General features: G+C 47.5%; 1 protein-coding gene across 1 annotated transcript in view; it reads left to right on the forward strand.

The window, feature by feature from the left end:
* Positions 1 to 18,581, forward strand: part of WIPF1 (WAS/WASL interacting protein family member 1) — a 53,807-nt gene that overhangs the window by 29,794 nt on the left and 5,432 nt on the right. Inside the window, 5 exon segments of the mRNA XM_050900236.1 lie at positions 10,876 to 10,964; positions 12,508 to 12,637; positions 15,081 to 15,087; positions 16,546 to 17,018; positions 17,021 to 17,122. Coding sequence (XP_050756193.1) covers positions 10,914 to 10,964; positions 12,508 to 12,637; positions 15,081 to 15,087; positions 16,546 to 17,018; positions 17,021 to 17,122 — 763 coding nt within the window. The 5' untranslated portion in view covers positions 10,876 to 10,913.

The following is an 18,581-nucleotide window of genomic DNA, read 5'->3' on the forward strand; positions in this document are numbered from 1 at the left end:
GGGAGCCAACGCAACCTTGATTGCTGACTGTGACATTCCTCAAACTGATTACACGTGCAAATATGATTCAGTGCCTCAAAATGGTCTGGTTTAATGACTTAGCCCGAGCTACAGTGCAAATCCCTGCACAGAAGAGAACAAGGGACTTCGCAGGATGCACTCTTCCTAATCTTTAAGTCTGATCATCCCAAATAATTCAAACATTTTCAGCAAAGTCATAAGGTACAATGGATCTCATCCAGCCCCCTCTGAAAAGTGGCCTGAGCCTTTCCACGAACTCTAATGAGAGTAAAATCAGACTCTCCATCTCCACCAATTTTAGTGGAGGTTTGGTGTCTCGGCACTTTGCAGCCTCAAATCATCCAAACTTAACTTTTGGAATGGAAAATAAGATTTTTTTTTTTTTTTCTTTTTAATTAAAATCTCTACCAGACCTGGTTGCCTGTTTCTCACAAAACTGATTTATGGGGCTTGCCACACTGAACCGAGGCTTTTATTGACAGTAACCTGGCTCTGAGGTGGTATTCGTTTTTCTGAACTGTCTTTGGTGGAGCAGGCTGCCTTACATTATGCAGATCTGGGGCTGGGTTTTGTTTTGTTTTTCCCACACTCCGGGCAGATCAGTCTTTGATTGCTCCTCTAACGACAGGTATTCAAGTTACTCTCTAATTCATGTCGACACCTGGGCTGTAAAAACTCTAATGCACTCTTGCTTGTGTAGTTGCTCTTTCCCTGCTGACCGCCCAGGCCACTTAACTTTTTGTTTGGGCTTTTGATGTGAGATCTGAACTAATCTCTGTGCACTGTAGTTTTTCAGCATTCTTATAGGAATATTGCAATATTTACAAGAGAGAGGGATGGACTGGAAAATGGTGTTTTAAATTCATTCCACATGTCTGGCCCTTATATGCCTCAGATTTCCCCTTTAGAGGTAGTCGCTATTTTAATATTATTTTATAGATGCTGGCTTTAGTAGACCAGTCACAGTTCACTGCGGGTTTAGTAAGACTTAGTTGATTATGATGAAGAAAACACTTTATGTTAAAAAAGCCTATTTGAAGCCAACTGAATTCTAAACCTATGCCTACTGAGAAGTAAAATAACCTGACAGTGTGTGAGATCCTTGATCCTTTTCTGTATGCCTTCATTATAGTAAAATGCTTTCGACTGCAGCTTCATGTCGTCCTGCTGGTCAGAAGAGCAAGGTGAATGAAGACAGCTTCAGCAATGGCATTACGCAGGTCACAACATTATTAATTTAGTGCCCTGGGCATGGAGAGGATGCGGTATGGGGTGTCCCAGAGCTCCCACAAGCTAACCTGTGGCTCCAAACAGGCTCTTTTCATCCCAGCCTCAGGATTTGCAGAGAGAAGCCCCTCTCCTTATAACCACTGCTGTGAAGGGGACCCATGGCATGCCAGTGAGCAACCGTGGTCAGCAGAAGTCCACCAGCAACATCCCAGGGCTCACTCACCAAATTTGATTCCTATGACTTCTTTCCACACTGGCTGAAAGTTGCAACAGCTCAAGTGTCCAAAAACCCCATTCAGACTAATTTCTGATACTTTTTGGCCTGTTATGCCACGAAACAGTGGAAAGAAGGGAAAAAGAACCTCCAGACTTCTGTCAATTTGATTCAAATGGCAGAATTGCTTTCATGCTGCACAAAGCAAACACATGGTCAGATCTGTAACATCCTTAAAAAAAAAAAATATGGAGCAATAGGTGGAAAGGCAAAAAGCAGGGACGCTAATGTGAACAAAAGTTATTTTCCCATGGTAACAAGCTGGGGGCTCTGAGGGCCAGCCCGTGCCTTTCCGTCTCTGGGTCATCAGGTGTGGGGTGCAGGAAACATCCCTTCCTGCCCTCTGCCTGCCTCTCTGTGCAGGCTGCCTGCCACCGTCAGGCCACGAATGACCCTGGCTGGTCGGAGAGCTGGGCAGGGCTGTGTTGTGAGGATAAGCTGGTGGAAAAAGTCAGGACTTCTTCCAACTTAATGCAATGCTTTTTGTTCTGATTTAGGACTGAATAAGCTGGAGGCAGTACTCAAATCCTTGATTTCTGAACTAGCCTGTTCACCCTACCAACAGCTCCTAGAGCTTAAGGCGGCTCAAGTTTTGGGGAGAAAGCTGTGCAGCGAAGCGCACGCTGCTGAACAGTCACATGACACTGCGTGATCACCTCTGCAGTAATGAGACGCTGGAAAATGCAGGCCCATCAGAGGGAAGCTCTTGGGCTATGTACTAGGAAGAGCATTTTGTGAACACAAAATGTTCACAAGGAGGAACAGGTGAGGGAATAAGATGGAGAGAGACATCAGGTCCTTGTTGCCCCAGGTATGTTGTCCTTATGCGGAGAGGTGGTCCATACAGCCTCTCCAGAGCACTGTAACAAGGGTCCATTTCTTTAGAGCTGCACGCTGAGGTCGCCTCCAGCCTGGGTGAATCCCTCGTTGGCTGCATTGGGCAGCGTGCTTAGGATAACACAGCCTTGTGCGTTGTTTCAGACAGTCAGGTTGACTAAAGGCTGCCTTGGATGGTAGGTGATTGAATATTGCAGGCAGCTGTGCTCTGGACAGCTGAAGTAAGAGCTCAGGCACAAACAGCTCGGCCCTTAACCATCACTTCTGCCTGGGAGAGAGGGTGAAGCTGTTTGCTGTAGGGCTTTTCTTTGTGGAGGGGTTGGGGGAAAGGCTTTTCATTTTTTGGCAGGGAGGCAGGAGTGGGGAGGGAGCTGCAGGAGGTTGCAATGTCTCAGGTTGTGTCCTCCTGTCCCAAGGGCTGGGATACAGCCCACTAACTGTAGATTCCTCTGCTGCGTTTGGCCCCGACCTCCTGCTGAGGAATGACACACACGTGCTTGTTTTAAAACACCGGCGAGACTCCCTCCCATGGTGCCCGGTGCAGGGGCTTTGCTCCAGGCGTCATTTGCAGGGCTGAGGTCCTGCTCCCCAGGGCAGGGTCACTGTGGTGGGGGGCATGAGCTGACTCAGAGTCTGAGCAGACAGGAATATTTCTGTACATCTCCTCTGAAAGCACTGGCTGAAAGAAATTATAGGAGCATGGATTGGATGGAAGCAATTTCTGTTTTCAGTGAGTCAGAGAGATGCTTTCTGCTATAGTGTATTTGCTCTAACATTATCAGCTTTTCTCAAGTCAGCATCCAAACACTTAAACTGACCAAAAGCTTTGCTGCTTCTTCCAAATAGTGACTATATTGGTGACTGGGGGCAGTCCTCCAAAGCTAGCCATTGCCTATGATCCTCTGCATATCTTGAAAAATGTCACTGAAAAGAAAAAAACTTTTTAAAATACTTGGATTAAAACAACGTTCTGACACCATAGCAGCCTATTTCTTAGCTGTAATTTTCCATGGATGCAGCACCACTGGATTTTTGCCATATAAGTCCTGGTTGCCTTTGACAGATGAGGTTTGCTGGATGCAACTTGCCGTGGACCCCGCGGTCATGTGCTGGCTCAGTGGTCTGATAGTTCACTTGTCACTGACACCCCAGAGTAACCTGCTTTGTTACTGTTCTCCTGTGGTGGTAAGAGTAGATCGAAAGTGTTTAGGGGGTTTTGAGACTCTGGGGAATTGCCCTGTGTGAAGTGCAGCCAGTGCTGCCTGCAGGGTCATTGCGCTTGGCTGGGTGCTCAGGGATGAGGGAGGTGAGCATGAGGGGTGGAGGAAGATGGCAATGCCATAGGGTTGGCAGAGTGTGGCTGCCTGGGATAACACGCACAGAGACGTGAAAGCACCTCACGGCATCCTCTCATTTTTTTTCTAACTAGTCTTGCGCTTTGTTTGCTGTTGTGGTTATTCATCTTACTGCTCCTCACTAGCCTCCCAGCACCTGCACCTTTCACGTAACTCAGTTACGCCATTGTAAGAGGTAAAAGATTAGAACTCTGCAATTTATTGAAAAGGGTATGTCTAAAACAAAACAAAACAAAAAATAGATCATTTCTCTGTAGCCTAAGTAGGGCTGAAAAAATGCTCACTGTGATACTGGCTTGACATGTGATTCTTCCACAAGAACTGCCCCATGCACTCCTGCCAGAGACCTCCAGGCTCTTGCTTTCTTCTTCTGTCCTTTTTGGCCCCTGACCGCAGCAGGATGGCGTTGCATCCCCCAAGTTGGTTACTGACAAGTTTGTAAAGGTGCAGTTCCCCGTGGCAGATCTTCCTGTTATTGCCAGCTCCTGTGTGTCATTCAGGCTGGGCTAGGTCCTATTTTGGGGCCACACAGACCTCATCCGCTTTACACACGTGCCTGTGAATGAAGCCTATCATATGTCACCCCTCAGAGGGCAGTTTGTGGAAAGAGAAAGGAAGCTCTGACTTGGGGTCCAGGCAAGAGCTCTCTGGCATCGCTGGTACCGGCCACCTTCTCTGCCCTGGCATTTTGCGTAGGGGGTGGCATTTTTCAGTCTGCGTGGAAAGTCATACTCATACCACTCATTTCAGGTACTGTGGAGAGTTTCTCTGAAATGTGAAAAGTCCCAAATAAAGTTGGCTTCCTCCCTCTGGCAGTGGCAGCTCCCCAGAATTTCCCTGGGTCTCATGCATCCAAAGTAACTTCTTCTCTGTTGGTCTCTCTTTTGCCTGTCCAGTTCTCTGCAAGTGGTTTTAAGGGTGAAACGTTAGTGCCTCCTTTTGCTACCACAGCTTCCTCTGGACAGGATAGGACAATTTGCATTCTCACACCCTTGTAATGTCCTTTCTTAGGCCACAAAGTCTTGTAATCCCTGCACCAAAAGGAGTGTCATTTCAGCCAGAAACCATCCTTAGAGGACCAGTCACTGATGTTAAAGGACCCAAAAATACTGAGAGAAACATTTTTGGTGTCACTTTCGTCCTCCGGAGCTCCTTGGCTTCGAAAGGTTTATCCCAGTTAGGAGGAGGAAAATCCAGGCTCTCCTGCTGAGTATAGGGTGGTTGCACAGCAGCCCCCCTGTGTCTCAATTAAAACTTGTATCAGGTTACTTCAGCGCCTCTCAGGCTTTTCCCTCCTCTACGTGTGAGTGACTGAGGCCAGAGTCTCCTAAATATTCTTTCTTCACCCTCTAGGGGAATTCCTCTTCAGCATATGCTTCATGCTGTACTGGGTTTGATTTGGTGCCCTTGTTGAATTCTTTAGGGGCTTAAAACCATCTATCTGTATATTTATTTATAGGTATCTACATATATAGAAACTTTAATAAAAAGAGAAGAAGAAAATTACCTGATTTTTTCAGATGGGATTTACTGGCATGGTGTTGCATGGGAGGAGTGTCTTCAGCATCCTCTAAAGCTCTCATTCACACCTTGCCGCACGCCTGCACTGACTCTCTTAAGGCAGACAGTCCCTCTGGCCTTTGGAGGGTACGGTGGTGGAACGTGGGACATGTAGACTTACTAATGACTCGGGTCCACCAGGGAAAGTGGGAGCGGGGGGACTCGAACAAATTTCATGACATCACGATAACATTTTTTATCAAAACGGTTTAATAGTTCTGTACTCTGTTAAAAAACAGCTCATGAAAAAATATTGTGGTCTGTATGAAACTAATTTTAAATTATTTTCCAGCTACTTTGTAATGTGTTTACAGTTAGTTGTCCTTTTTGTTTTGAGAGCTACCTTACTAAAGTACTTGGTAATCTAGCCAAATTTCCTCAAATTCAGATTTTTTAAAATTTTCCCTTCTTTCATTAGCAGGAAGTAATGCATTTTGAAAGAACCGAATCAATACTGGTTTGGAAGTTAGGTCCTTTTGCATAGAGGACCAATCAGCATTTTAATTGGCAACTTCGGGGTTTTTTCCCCTTCAGTTCTATCAATTCTATTTTATTTCTACAGTTGTTTGTTCCTTCCTCTTTTTTTGCTTGGAAATTAATCATGCAGGAAATGATTAACCACAGTGAGCTGTCTGTCTGCCTCTGACTCAATGTGTTTAAGAGGGGGCACCTCAAAGCAGCTCAAAATGGCTGACTAGATGCAAACAGTGCACTTGCAGTCCAGTTGTTCGCACTGTCCATCCCACGTTAAATGTCACTTTTTTTTTTTAGCATTTGTAATGCTCCTGAAATTATTTCTGAAGTACCAAATTAAATCTGAAATGCCCAGAATTTGTGTTTCATGGAATTCAGTTTAGTGCCACTTTTGCTTATTGCTCTTTAGGGATTACTTTGCAGAGCAAGGAGCTCTTTGCAGAATGCAACATATACTTTCTCCTCTATTTTGGTTTTTAAATTAAATTAGTTTTTATCATGATGTGTTGCATAATCATAATATTTTAATACCGTTTCTGCTAGTGACTGCCAGGTGTGCCTGGTAGCCTGCAAAAATCAGAGCTTCCTTATGCAGCTCTGATCGTATGATTTACCTGGGATTAGGCAGGTAGCTCTGGGGCATCTCTAATGGCTGGGGTGGCTTTCGTAAAAGGCAGCAGATGCAGGCTGTGTGCACGCCCCTCTCGAGAAGGTTGCCCGTGGTCTGCAGGGAGGCTGCCCTGGCACAGGGGTTGTAGCTGAGGCAGTGCAGAGCAAGTGTGAGGACTGCGGTGGGGTGCCCGCTCATAGCGATGGCAGCCCCGATCGGGGCTGGACCGGAGGAAACGGCGGTGTGCACGGCGCTGCTGGCGCCTGCCTCGCAGCGGGAGAGCCGCTGCCGCCACCACTGCCAGCTGTGGAAATCCTTCTCCCTTGCTGACAATACAGATCTTTGTGTTTGGGGCTCAGGGGCCGACCTGTGGTGTACGTGTGCGGGTTAGTTACCATAATCCTTTCTGCTGCACCACCAATGCTCATCTAGATATCACATTTCCATATAGCTTCTTAAAAGGTGTCATAATTTACACTACTGCATAGAAAATATGCAAGGACATGTGTCCTGGTTTTCAAAGTACCAATATGCCTTCAGCCTTGGTCTTTTGGAATTGGTTCAACACCCTGCAGCACCTAGTGTTACACGGAACTTGGTTGTTAACAGATCTGGTAGGTAAAATTTATTACTGGGTGGATCGGTTACTATTTCAGGTATTTTATAGTGTCAGCTGTTAGCAATTGAACATAATGTCCATTTCTTAAATCCAACTCTTTCCCACTGACCAAGAGCAAATAATGAACTGAGTCCGTTGCTGAAGTGTAGGACAGTAACCAAAGCTTTCCTCTAATTGCAGAGTTACACTTAACATCTTAGGACATCTCTATGCTCTGCGCAAAACAGCGATCCTGCGAATTAGTGATGAACAATGCAGCGGCAGAATTCAAGTTCAGCATCGTGCTGACTCAGCTGCTTTGCATCTGCAGGCTGAGAGGTGCTGCTCATCCCAAGGGTCAGCCCCAGCACTGCGCTGCGCTGTGTGGGCAAGCCCCCAGGTTGCTGCATCTCTTCAGTACATTATTATTCTTCCTACAGGCTTATAGGGATCAAATTTAAAAACCCAGAGAGCGCCATTTTTTTTGCTTACAAAAAGTCAGACAAAGAAATAGATTGTACAAAATCTAACAACCGAACAGCAAGGGTGAGTTAGAGCTTCAAAGACAGAGGTGCCATTTCTTGCTGCAAAGTTCCAGCTTGAGTTTCTGAAATTCTCTTTCTCAGCAGCAGGAGCAGAGTCAGAGAGTGACAAAAGTAAGAGTGAAGCAGTATCGTAACTTATGTTTTAAGCTAAAATTTGACAAACTGGGGTGTTTTACTGGCTCTGTAAGCGTATGCATTATACTTTTGTGTGTGGGCACACAGATTTCTGAGTCATGCCATATGATCTCTTTTCTGATGGCTCCTAAAGGAAGTGTGTGCTCTAGAACATCATGAGTAAACAACTCTGCAGGATGCTTGCATTAAACTTCAAGCCAGTTCTGCCTGAGTTTGGCCTATTACAGAAGCTTGTCCTGTGCTTCCAAAATGCCATTTTCCAGACCCCCCTGGTAACTGCCCTGGGGGCTACAGGGCTTGTTCAGCAGTAGCTAAATACTAAGATCACCGGTGTGCAGTCGTGTACCTAATTTCCACTCCTGTCCTGCTGAGAAAGCCCTTCAGTACCAGAAGAGGTACCAGCTAGCGTGCAGCTGGTGAGTACAGATACATCAGAGGATGTCATCCCTCTGGAAGATGGAATAGGGAAAGGGGGCACCCAGTGCCTTTCTCCCCCTTACCTCCTTGCAAATAATGTGTGCAGGGAGGGTTTTGGAGAGGCTGGATGTGTCCATGGGTAGTGGCTTCCCCGTAGAGAACTCAGACTTCAAGCATTACCTTGCTTCCCCTCTGTCCCCACCAATTCCTTAAGAAGCTGATTTAAAACAACCCAGTTAAAAGGAAAAAAAGCAGAACAGACCAGCACAAGCATGCAGAAAGCAATCGCTTAACTGACAGGGAGGTAGACAAGTTATGGCTTTTGCAAAAATACTGCTTTTTTAGAGAAAGCACTCCATAGACCAGCTGGCTCATTTGCTGCATTCAGGTCTGAGCTGCCTTAAGGAATTCATTTAAAAGTCTGATATCAAACCAAACGTTACTCTGCCTGCTCCAGAAACTTCCCATGGCACATGGAGTGCCAAGGAGACTCACGGCGCTTTATCCAGACTGCTTTGGCCTCTTATCAAAGCAGTGCAGAGAGCAGAATTTCTCTTTCTCTTTTTAGTCAGTTGAAGGAGTTAAAAGCTTGGTGAAATAGCCTAATGGCACAGTTATGCTAGAGACAACTGCAGCTGTGAAAAGACTGTGTTAAGAAACAGGATGGTTGTGGTCTGCTGTAAGAAATAATTTTCCTGTTGACTATTTTTTTAAACAGGAAGCTGAAGAACAAAGCAGCATTAGTCTTGGTGCTTTTAATAGGCTTCAGATTTCAAATATTGCATTTAGGATAAGCAGATCGGGAAGGGATAGGGCTTTGTGCAGAGTTTTATGTAACGACTGAGAGCCAGAAATACGGAAGACAGGAATATAACTGAATTCAAGCACATCCTCTGAATGTGAAGCTGGTGCTTCTCTGGAGATGCCGTTAAGATGCACAGGAACGCACCAGAGGACTGATAAGAACACACTGGTCTGTTTGCAGGACTTTGCGAATGCGTGTGTTTGCACAGTGCTGCGTAGGCTTGGCTTCGCACAGTTTCCTCTTTGTCAGTCAGTCTGTCCATCCGCCAGCTTCCCCTCTGCTCTGCTTGCTCTTTCGCAGTAACTGGAAAGAGAAACAGTTTCTGCAGTATGGGAGAAGAAAACCTGCAAACACTAGAGACAGTGGTAGTGCCTCATGCCACTTTGAACTCCATGGTTTTTTCTAGATAGTCAGCCAGAGCTAGGGGTGATGTGTTCGACTCCTTTCCAAGCCCCTTCCTCCCTAAAGATTTTAGACAAAATTTATTAAAGTCTTATTTCAGAAAAGCTTTCTTCTGAGGAAGGTAGCTCAGCAATTTTTTGTGTGTGTGGGTTTATAGCTGTATTCTAATTCTTTTGAAGCATGAGCATCTGATGAGATAAAACTGTACTTCTAACCATTTTTTTTCTCACACACATATCATGGATCATCTCAGAGCCATTACAGACGTTGTAGGTGGTGACTCACCTCAAACCCTCACTGCAAATGCCATTTTGTTCCATTCAGAACATTTTCCTAATGCTCGTTTAAACTGTAAAGGGTACTATACCTAGCATGAAGTTGATTTGGCAGATACTGTGCTATTACAGTTCTCCTTCGTTTTATCAAACACAATTAAGTGACTTCAGAAAGTAAGAGCTGTGTATTCTTGTAAATAGCTGCCCTGGGGACCTCAGCTGTCAGCCTGGGTTGTCTGGAGAATAACCCTTATTCCTTTTCCCACTGTGTTTACCTGTCTTGTGCAAACGTTATATAAATGGTGGCAAATCACTGTTACTAAAGCTCACTCAGGTGAATGGGCAAGAGCAAAGCACATGCTGAAATGCCATAGCACCATTAGAAAAGCCCTGGAGCCTCCAATAGGCACAGTTCCAGCAAGCAGTGTGCCAAAATGCCACAAAAATCCCTTGTGACTTGAAAAAAATTCCTCGATGCTTGTCCTTCCTTTTTTTTTCATTTAATATTTTCATTGCAATGAAGTTCTGCATCTCAGGTGTGACCCTCCTAGGATTGCCCTAGGTTGGAAGTTCTGCTTGGGCTGGGGAAAAGCAGGAGCCTGGTCTCCAGCAGGGAAGCTCGGGGAAGGCTGAGCTTTGGCAGCAGGCTTTGCCCTCTGCAGCAGCCTGCGGCTGAGAGGCCAGGCTGCCTGCTTGCTCTTCCTCCTCTGGGCAAGTGCACAGAGCATGACTGTGTGTGCTGCTCCTGAGGAGGAGGAAGGTGCATTCAGAGGTTATGATGGAGCTTGGAGTCTTCAGAGCAAGCAGGGACAAAGGAAGAAGCATGAGTCTTTCCCAGAGCTCTGCTGTTCCACCCTACCCATAATGGGGGGGGGGAATCTCCCAGCAACTTAAGGGCTTTAAAAGGTCAGCATCTCTTTCTGAGTACGATCTTAAAGAGATGATGCCTTCTTGAAGTAAGGGTTGATGATATAGCTATGGGATTATCCTGAAGTACTTCCACAGGAACAAGACTGTTGGATTAAACAGAATTCAATTTTGTTATTACATTTTTGTGCATTGCCATAGCAATGCATGGGTTGTGTATGTGTGCAAAACTGGGTATGTATGTCTATGAGTTTGTATGGCAATAGGGATCGTGTAGGGAGCCCCCGTTTAAGGATGCAGCTGGTTTCCATACAATGAAACATGAAGTGCTTTTTACAGATGATTTAGACTTAGAAAATGTAGCAGATAACCCTGTTAGCTGCAAGGATGTTTTTTAGCTGAGTAGAAATTTATTTATTAAGATTTATTAATCTCTGGGCCTTTGTGTGTTTCTGTGTTTTGCTGTGCAGGTTTCTTAGCAAGACCAGACGGAGCTCAGCGTTCCACCATGCCTGTGCCTCCCCCTCCAGCTCCCCCTCCACCCCCAACACTGGCCTTGGTAAGTTTTACAGGAAGTAAATGTACCGTATACACTGTCCTCTGTTGCTGCTTGTCATATTGAACGGGATGTCCAGAGGCACTGAGGTGTGGACGAGCGTATATGCATGATATTTGGGGAAAGCTCTCCAACATTTTGTTTGCGCTTGATGATTGATCATACAAGAGGGACCATCACTTCCACTCCCTTCCAGTGCCCATATGGATTTCACTAGCCACATTGACTCTCCATCCTTCTCTTCGTCCCACACTGGTGATTTGATCTGGTGTAGGGATCCTGGGTGGAGAGGCACAGCTCCTCAACAGCTTGTGTAAGTCAGGGGAATTGAAGTCTTGCTCTCCCCTTGCCTTTCTCCAGCCACATACTCCCACCTTCTCCCTTGTTCTACTCTAGTACTTACATGACCCAAGCTGGAAAAAAATCAATCCTATTGTTTAAATTTGGTAAAGATAGTTCTTAGCCAGCATAGCTCCCTCAGCCAGCCTGTGGTATCAGAGCACAGGATCCACTGCTGGAACAGCATGGTGGGTGAGACCACATCGGCCCTGACTGAAGTCAGCCTAAGCTGGAATAGAGCTTGTGCTGTGTTTGCCCTCTGACAGTCAGTCACCTCACTGACAAGAAAGAAAAGGCTTCTTGAGATGCTGTTTTAAAGTACTCAGATATTTTCATAGCAAAACCCTAGCTGGTTACACAGATAGGTTGGGCTGTGCTGCTGAAGAGTCTTTCCCTCATTTTCCACCACAAGCAAGATATGGACTCTGTGCTTGGTCCCTCCATGACAACTCTCACCACCTTTCAGGAAATTTCCATAACACTGATCTCATAAGTTAGAAAGCTTTTCAGGAACCACCATTTCCTAGAAGAAATAACCATATATACATGCGTGTGTGCGTGTGCATATATTTGTATGGGGTTTTTTTTTTTTGGTTCTTCCTTGAAAAACCGTGTCACGAAAACATAAACTGAAAAGAGAGGACCACTGAGACAAACCTCATGCATCTAAAGGTTTTATTGGGTCTATTTGAAGAGGTCTGTATTGTTGAAGTGGTGATTGCCATTTTAAAGTATTTCTATCAGAACTAAAATAGTAGCTAAAGCTCCATCTTTCTTCTGATTTATTCAGAATTTGTATATTAGGAGACTTCACTACAACTTTCAAGAATGTCCACCTTTTTGTGTAATCAAATTATGTCAAATTATGTGTGTAGTCTCTTCTTGTTCAGTCTCCAAAATGGCAATTTGCCACAGATGTGCCTTGGCTTTAAAAAATCAGAGACTCTAAACCTTGAGTTAAAAAAAAGTGAATTCACATAAAACTGTTCTGTTTCCAGTGAAGAGTGTGGGTTAGAATAGCAGCAGGGTTTGGGGCCTCGAGTCAGTAAAAAGGATGGCTACCTATAACATCGTTCACAAAACCAGACGTGGCATGCTACCCACTCCAGTGCTGTTAATACAGAAATTGAGGTCTCAAGTAACTACCATATTTGAGCAGAACTTTGTAGCTAGAAGTTGCCTCCTCATTTTTAATTTTATTTTGCAGGCAAATACTGAAAAGCCATCCCTAAGCAGGTCAGAACAAGCAGGGCGAAATGCTCTATTATCTGATATTACCAAAGGAAAAAAGCTAAAGAAGACTGTTACTAATGACAGAAGTGCTCCGATTCTAGACAGTAAGTATGATTCTGCGTGAATGGTTGTACATATCTGAATGCAGAAAATTATTTTATATATCATCAGATGAACTGCCATGAGAGAAGTAGGTAAAATAAAATGCCAGAAGTTGGCATGCATAAAAATAAATTCTTTTCATCATGGATTAAGTCAGCTGAGAAATCAAGTATTGCTTATGAAATGCAAGTGTTAATTTGTTTGCTTACTCTCATAAAGCAGTTCATTTTCTCATTTGCTTAAATCAGAAAACTATGCAAACCCTACTAGGAGCTCTGCTGAGGAGCTGCAGCAGATGAGGCGAACAAAACCCCCGTCAGGACTGAGGAGAGCACAGAGAATAAAGTGGAATTTCAGACTCTACATTTGCATAAACAGTATAAAAATAAAGGCACCCCCGGCACGACGCCATTGGCTTCTTAATGGCCCCAGTACCACTTAAAGCAAAACCAGAGCCAGGAGCCACAGCCCCACCTGTGTGTCACTGCTGCACGCAGTTTTGCCACTCCTGGAGTGACTCAGGGGTGTTATCTTTTTGGCTGAGCTCTGTTGCACAGCCTGCCCGGCCGTGCTCTGGCACAAGGCAGCAGCTCCACTCACCTGAATGGAGACAAGGTCTCCATCCAGCTGTGCTGCTGCTGTGTCTCACTGCACATCTCGGCAGGTGCTGAGAGGAGGCTGGAAAAGCCTGTGTGGCAAAAATATTGGGAAGACAGAACAGAAACAGGAGAAGAGGGAGAACAAGGGCCTGCTACATCAGAGGAACAGCGTTTATTGCCTAGGGAGAGAAGACACTTCTACAGACTGATTAGCAAATGTGATACAACTCAGTCCAGGTCTGGCCATGCAGTTAAAGGCTGGACTGTCATAGGAAGATGATGAGGAAAGAAGGAAATGCCCAAAGGAGTGTGACCAAATAAGAATAATAAAAAAAAATAGATACAGTCCTGCAGTCAGCCAGGTACTTAATTTCTGAACACTTGAGTATTATCTCTGAAAGCAAAGTTACAGGTTCTAGCTATTGTAATGAGCTGGAGAAAAGCATTAAGGGGATTAAAGGAGGGGTAAAAAGTAAAATTAAAATGATGAGGCCTATTGTCTTGTTTACATGAATAAACAAATCATGATGAAAGACTAAACCATCGTAGCAGCATTTCTCCAGAGGTTCACACCCTATGTGAGTCAGAGCTGAACTAAGCTAACATGCTTAAGAAAAGAGAAAGATGATGTGAAACATTCCCCCATGAACACATTCTTCCTCCTTTTTTCTGGGTGGGATTATTAGAAGTGCTTTTCATCCACAGGTTTTAATTACTTTAAAGTCAGTGAAATTTTTACCCACCCAAAGCTGTGGAAATCAAGATGCCAAGAAATTAAGCAATTGATCCTCAGCCATGTATCCCATCATCTGAGAGCTGATGTCCACAGATATCCCAGCCTGTGGGCCTGCTCATTTTGCAGCGATGCTCTGAATAGGGCTCTTCCCTGTATTTGTAGTCGTGGAAACACTTTCATTTTACTTTTAGCATGTCAGTGTTGTCACAGCAGAAATATTGACATGAGAGAGAAATGGGAGAGGAAGTGGGGGCTGATAAAATAATTCCTGCCTATTGGGAAAATTATCAGCTAATGATCCTGTCACTGTATTTCTGGACCTACAGGAAAGTAATCAGAAATGAAATCTCTTTCCCCACTAGGCTTTAAATAAATAGCTATGTTGCAACATCATCAATAGTCACAGAGTTCTGTGCATTCCCAGAAGTGATCACCAGAGACACCTCCAAAAGGAACGACACCTCTGTCTTCCTCCTTTCCTTCCTCGTTTCCTGTGAGATTGCCCTGTCTCTCAGTTTGTTTATGGAGAAGTGGAGGGGAAGGATAAGAGAGCAAAGGTATGAAGAAATGGGAAGCAGCTACAAAGATGCTAACAAAGACAACATGATATTCTCAGAGGTCCCATCCATGCTCAGTTCCAAATTCTCCATAGTGACTGTTTCTCTGCTTTCCAGTCCAGAGGAGGCTAAAGGAAAGTGATGGCTTAATAAAACACAGTGGCTATGTTTATTGCACCACCTCTTCCATGATGCAATAGTGGTGGTGATGGTAGCTGTGATGATCCAACCTGAACAAGGACTTGTGTGTTTTGAAAGCTCAAGTTACCCCAGCTACAAGCATTACTCTAATGAAAGAGATGACTTCGCAGGATCAGTCTCACTTCTCTGCCTAACGTGGACTATTTTTTCCCAACAGAACCCAAAGGACCTGGTGGAGGTGGCGGTGGTGGCTTTGGAGGAGGTGGCGGTGGCAGCGGCGGGGGTTTTGGTGGTGGCAGTGGTGGCAGCTTCGGTGGTGGCGGACCACCTGGCCTTGGAGGCCTTTTTCAAGCAGGAATGCCAAAGCTCAGATCTGCTGCGAGTCGAGATGCCGGTAAGAAAGACCTTGCAGTTCCAGGGTGAAAAAGTAAATGACATTGCTTAAAACCTTCATAGCACTGCAATAAATTACCTGCTGGGATTGAAAAAGTCTTCAAGTATCTTAGGCTCTTAGGAAATGTCATTTTCAGCTTGAATCTTGTTTTATTGTTAATACTAGGTTTTATGAGGGAGAAGTGAGACTCCTCTTTCCACCCATCTTCCTAGTTATTGATGAAAACTAAAGATCTCATCAGTGTTGAATTGCTACCTGCAAAGTACAGTCAGGCAGACTAGGTCCTGCCTTAGCTGTGGGCGTGCAGGACCAGAGGGGAACATAAGAGGATTCCAGGTTAATTCTCCCTTGTGCACCAGGAAAAAGGATCTACTTTCCAAATGGAAAGTACATCTGCGTCAGCTCCACAACAGTATGATTTACTACTTAGGGAGTGCATGAGGCATCCCAGCTGGCTGGTACGCGCATTGCAGTTGGAGGCTTGTCTGGGGCATGCGCTCTATTCTTCTGGCTGGCAAAACAGCTGCCCGAAGCCTTGTGCCCCTTGAAACGAAGGAGATCTGGGGCCAGCAAGTTTTGTAACGTTAAGGACGTAGGATTTCACGCTTGTTGAAGGAGGACTGGGCAATGGGGGTTGTAGGGTCTTATGAACCTTACATATTTTATAGACTAACGTAATTTTTCAGCACGTGTACAAAACAGTCTCTCAGAGCTGGTATTTTCTACTGTGTCACAGTCTATTTTGGGAACTTGTATTAATACAAAAGTTCCTGGCATCACAGAACAGTACTTCTTCAACTGCAAGGCTGGCGCCTTCTTCGTGACGTGCGCAAGTACATCCTTAGATAACAGCTACCAGAATGGGCTGAAAAGAGCCTTTTGCCGGACTGTTGTTAAATAGCATTTAAAAGCTAAGATTTCTTTGCTTTCAGGTCGATGGTATCAAATACTTGTTCTTCACCATCTCTTCCCTCCCCGTGTTATTGCTTGCTGTGTGATGGCTGCGTCAGTTGCGTTACTTTGCGGCCACTTTGGTCTCTCACAAGTCGTCCCTCATAAGCATTATCAGGGTGTAACCTGCTACTCTGGAGCAGTTCCCCAGTGCTATCAAAACCGCTGCTAACTGTTCCAGGGTGCCAAGCCCCGAAGGCTTGCGTGCCCCATGCCGGGGCCGACCCCCTTAGCGTCTGCAGTGCCTCAGGACGCAGCCCGTTCGGAAACCGTCGGGCGAAGCCCCTGTCCAATGGATGCTGATGCCCTCTCCTGTGTCCGCAGATGCCGGGGGAGGCCGCCCACCCGCCCTGCCGCCCGGAGGCCGCTCCGCAGCCGCCAAGCCCTTCTCTCCGCCGAGCGGCCCGCCGCGCTTCCCGGGGCCGCCCTCGGGGCCGCGGACCTCCGCTCCCGAGCCGCAGAGGAGCCGCATGCCGCCGCCGAGGCCCGACGTCGGCTCCAAGCCCGAGGCCGTGCCGCCCCCGGTGCCCAGCACCCCTCGGCCCATCGCCTCCAGCCTGCACAACAGGGGGTCGCAGCCGGTGCCGGGCGTGAGCCGGCAGCCCAGCCTGGGGCCCTCGCCCCCGCCGTTCCCGGGCAGCCGGAGCGGGGGGCCGGCCGGGCCCCTCCGGCAGCCGGGCCCCAGCGCGGCGGCCCCCTTCTCCGGCCGGCCGCCGCTGCCGCCCACCCCGGGCCGGCCGGCGGAGGACAAGCCGCCGCCCCCGCCGCCCCCCGCCGGGCACAGGCCGCCCGCCGCGCGGGAGGCGGCTCTGCCCCCGCCGCCGCCGCAGAACAGCAAGCCGCCCGTGCCCTCCGCGCCCCGGCCCACCCTGGGCGCCCCGGCGCCCCCGCCGCCCCCCAGCAGGCCGGGGCCGCCCCCCGTCCCGCCCGTCCCCGGCGGCGGCGGCAGCGACGAGATGCCGCGGCTGCCCCAGAGGAACATCTCGCTGGGGTCCTCCTCGGCGCCCGGCGGCGGGGGGGCCGCTCCGGACCCCTGCCCCCGCCGCCCAGCGAGAGGCCCCCGCCGCCCGTCAGAGACCCCCCAGCCGATCAGGTAGGGAGCCGGGGCGGCGCTGGAAGGTGGGGGGAGCTGGGCGGGACTGGGGGTCCTGAGCCTTGGCGGGGGTTGGACGGATGGGTGCGGTGGGATGAAGTGACGATTCTTTCTGGAAAGCGGGAATCTTTCGGTTTGCCCCGCGGTGGCGTCGGCCGTGCCCCTGGGAGCGTAACCCAAACTCTTCAGCCGCCCTGCCCTGCCCTGCCCTGCCGCAGCCCTGCCGGTGCTTCACCCGCTGTGACCCAGAAGGAGCCGCAGCGCAGAGCTGCGGCTGCGGCGTCGCTGCCTCGCCGTGCGCGATGCGCAGCAGCCCTGGCGGGGCGCGGCGCGGCGTGGCGTGGGGCAGCGCCTTCCCCCGCCAGCCGCTGCCGCGCCCGCACCTGCTTTGCGTGGGCAGCAAACGGTGCTGTTAGGCGCAAGGGGTTCGGCAGGTGGAAGCGAGGGGTTATGGGCTTCGCGGTGGCTTAAGGAGTCACTGTGCATCACCAGCCTGCTCACGTGCGCTTTTGCAGATCTCGGCAACTTTCGTTATAATTACTGTAATTAAAAAGGGTTGCAATCAGGGGGTCTCCCCATTATGTTCTTTGATGCAAAGAAGCTGTTTTATCTAGCTTCTGATAGGTGACAGTATTTGCCTTCCACAGTCGACCAGCGTGAGTTAATGGTGGCGTTCTCATGAATGAAGGTTTGCAGAACCCGACCTTCTACGTGTTGGGAGACACACAACTTACAGCCAAATACAAATTATTTCCATAAACGACCTAGCCAGCAGTTATTAAATATAATGGCAGTTGTTACAGTGTGACTAACTGTTGTGACTTACCATATGCAGTTTTCAAATGAGACTAAAAATAGAATTGTCTCCTTTGAGTTATTTCATAATATGCTTTGTCCTCTGTGACAACTATTGTTCATAACTTTTAAGAACTGTACGTTGTAACTTAGCTGTCTTGATACCTGATGGTTCTCCCTTTGGAGATGAGAGAATTTAGGCACAAACAGCCAGGCCCTGTAACATCGGGAAGGGAGAAGCATTGCACAGAAGGCAACGCTGGGAAGCTCCATAGAGTTGCCTTTCATTTCATCCTTTGGAATAAAAATCTGGAGTCGTCTCAAACCCGCCCAGTCCTGGACAATAGAGGTGAATGTCATGGGAGCTTCCACAGGCGACAGCCATCCATGTTGCTTTCCAGCTCCTTGAACCAGCCTGGGTCTCCTATAGCACAGCACCTGCAGCAGCCGTGCAGCTACAGAAAATACTGGCCCCGAAACCATGCTTTGTGGAGCTGGTTGCCAGCCCAAAGGACGGCACAATGCCAGCGCAGCCTGCAGTAAATAAATCAGGAAATCTTGTCACATTTGACTGGGAGCATGGATCAAAGTTGCAGAGAGCCTCTGCAATTATTCAGACACTTAAGAGCTTCTTCCGTGATGGCTTCTGCTTCCACTGGTGCTTTCCTGGTTGGCTCTTT

This window comes from Gymnogyps californianus, chromosome 7 (assembly GCF_018139145.2).
Source record: "Gymnogyps californianus isolate 813 chromosome 7, ASM1813914v2, whole genome shotgun sequence".
Lineage (NCBI taxonomy): Eukaryota > Metazoa > Chordata > Aves > Accipitriformes > Cathartidae > Gymnogyps > Gymnogyps californianus.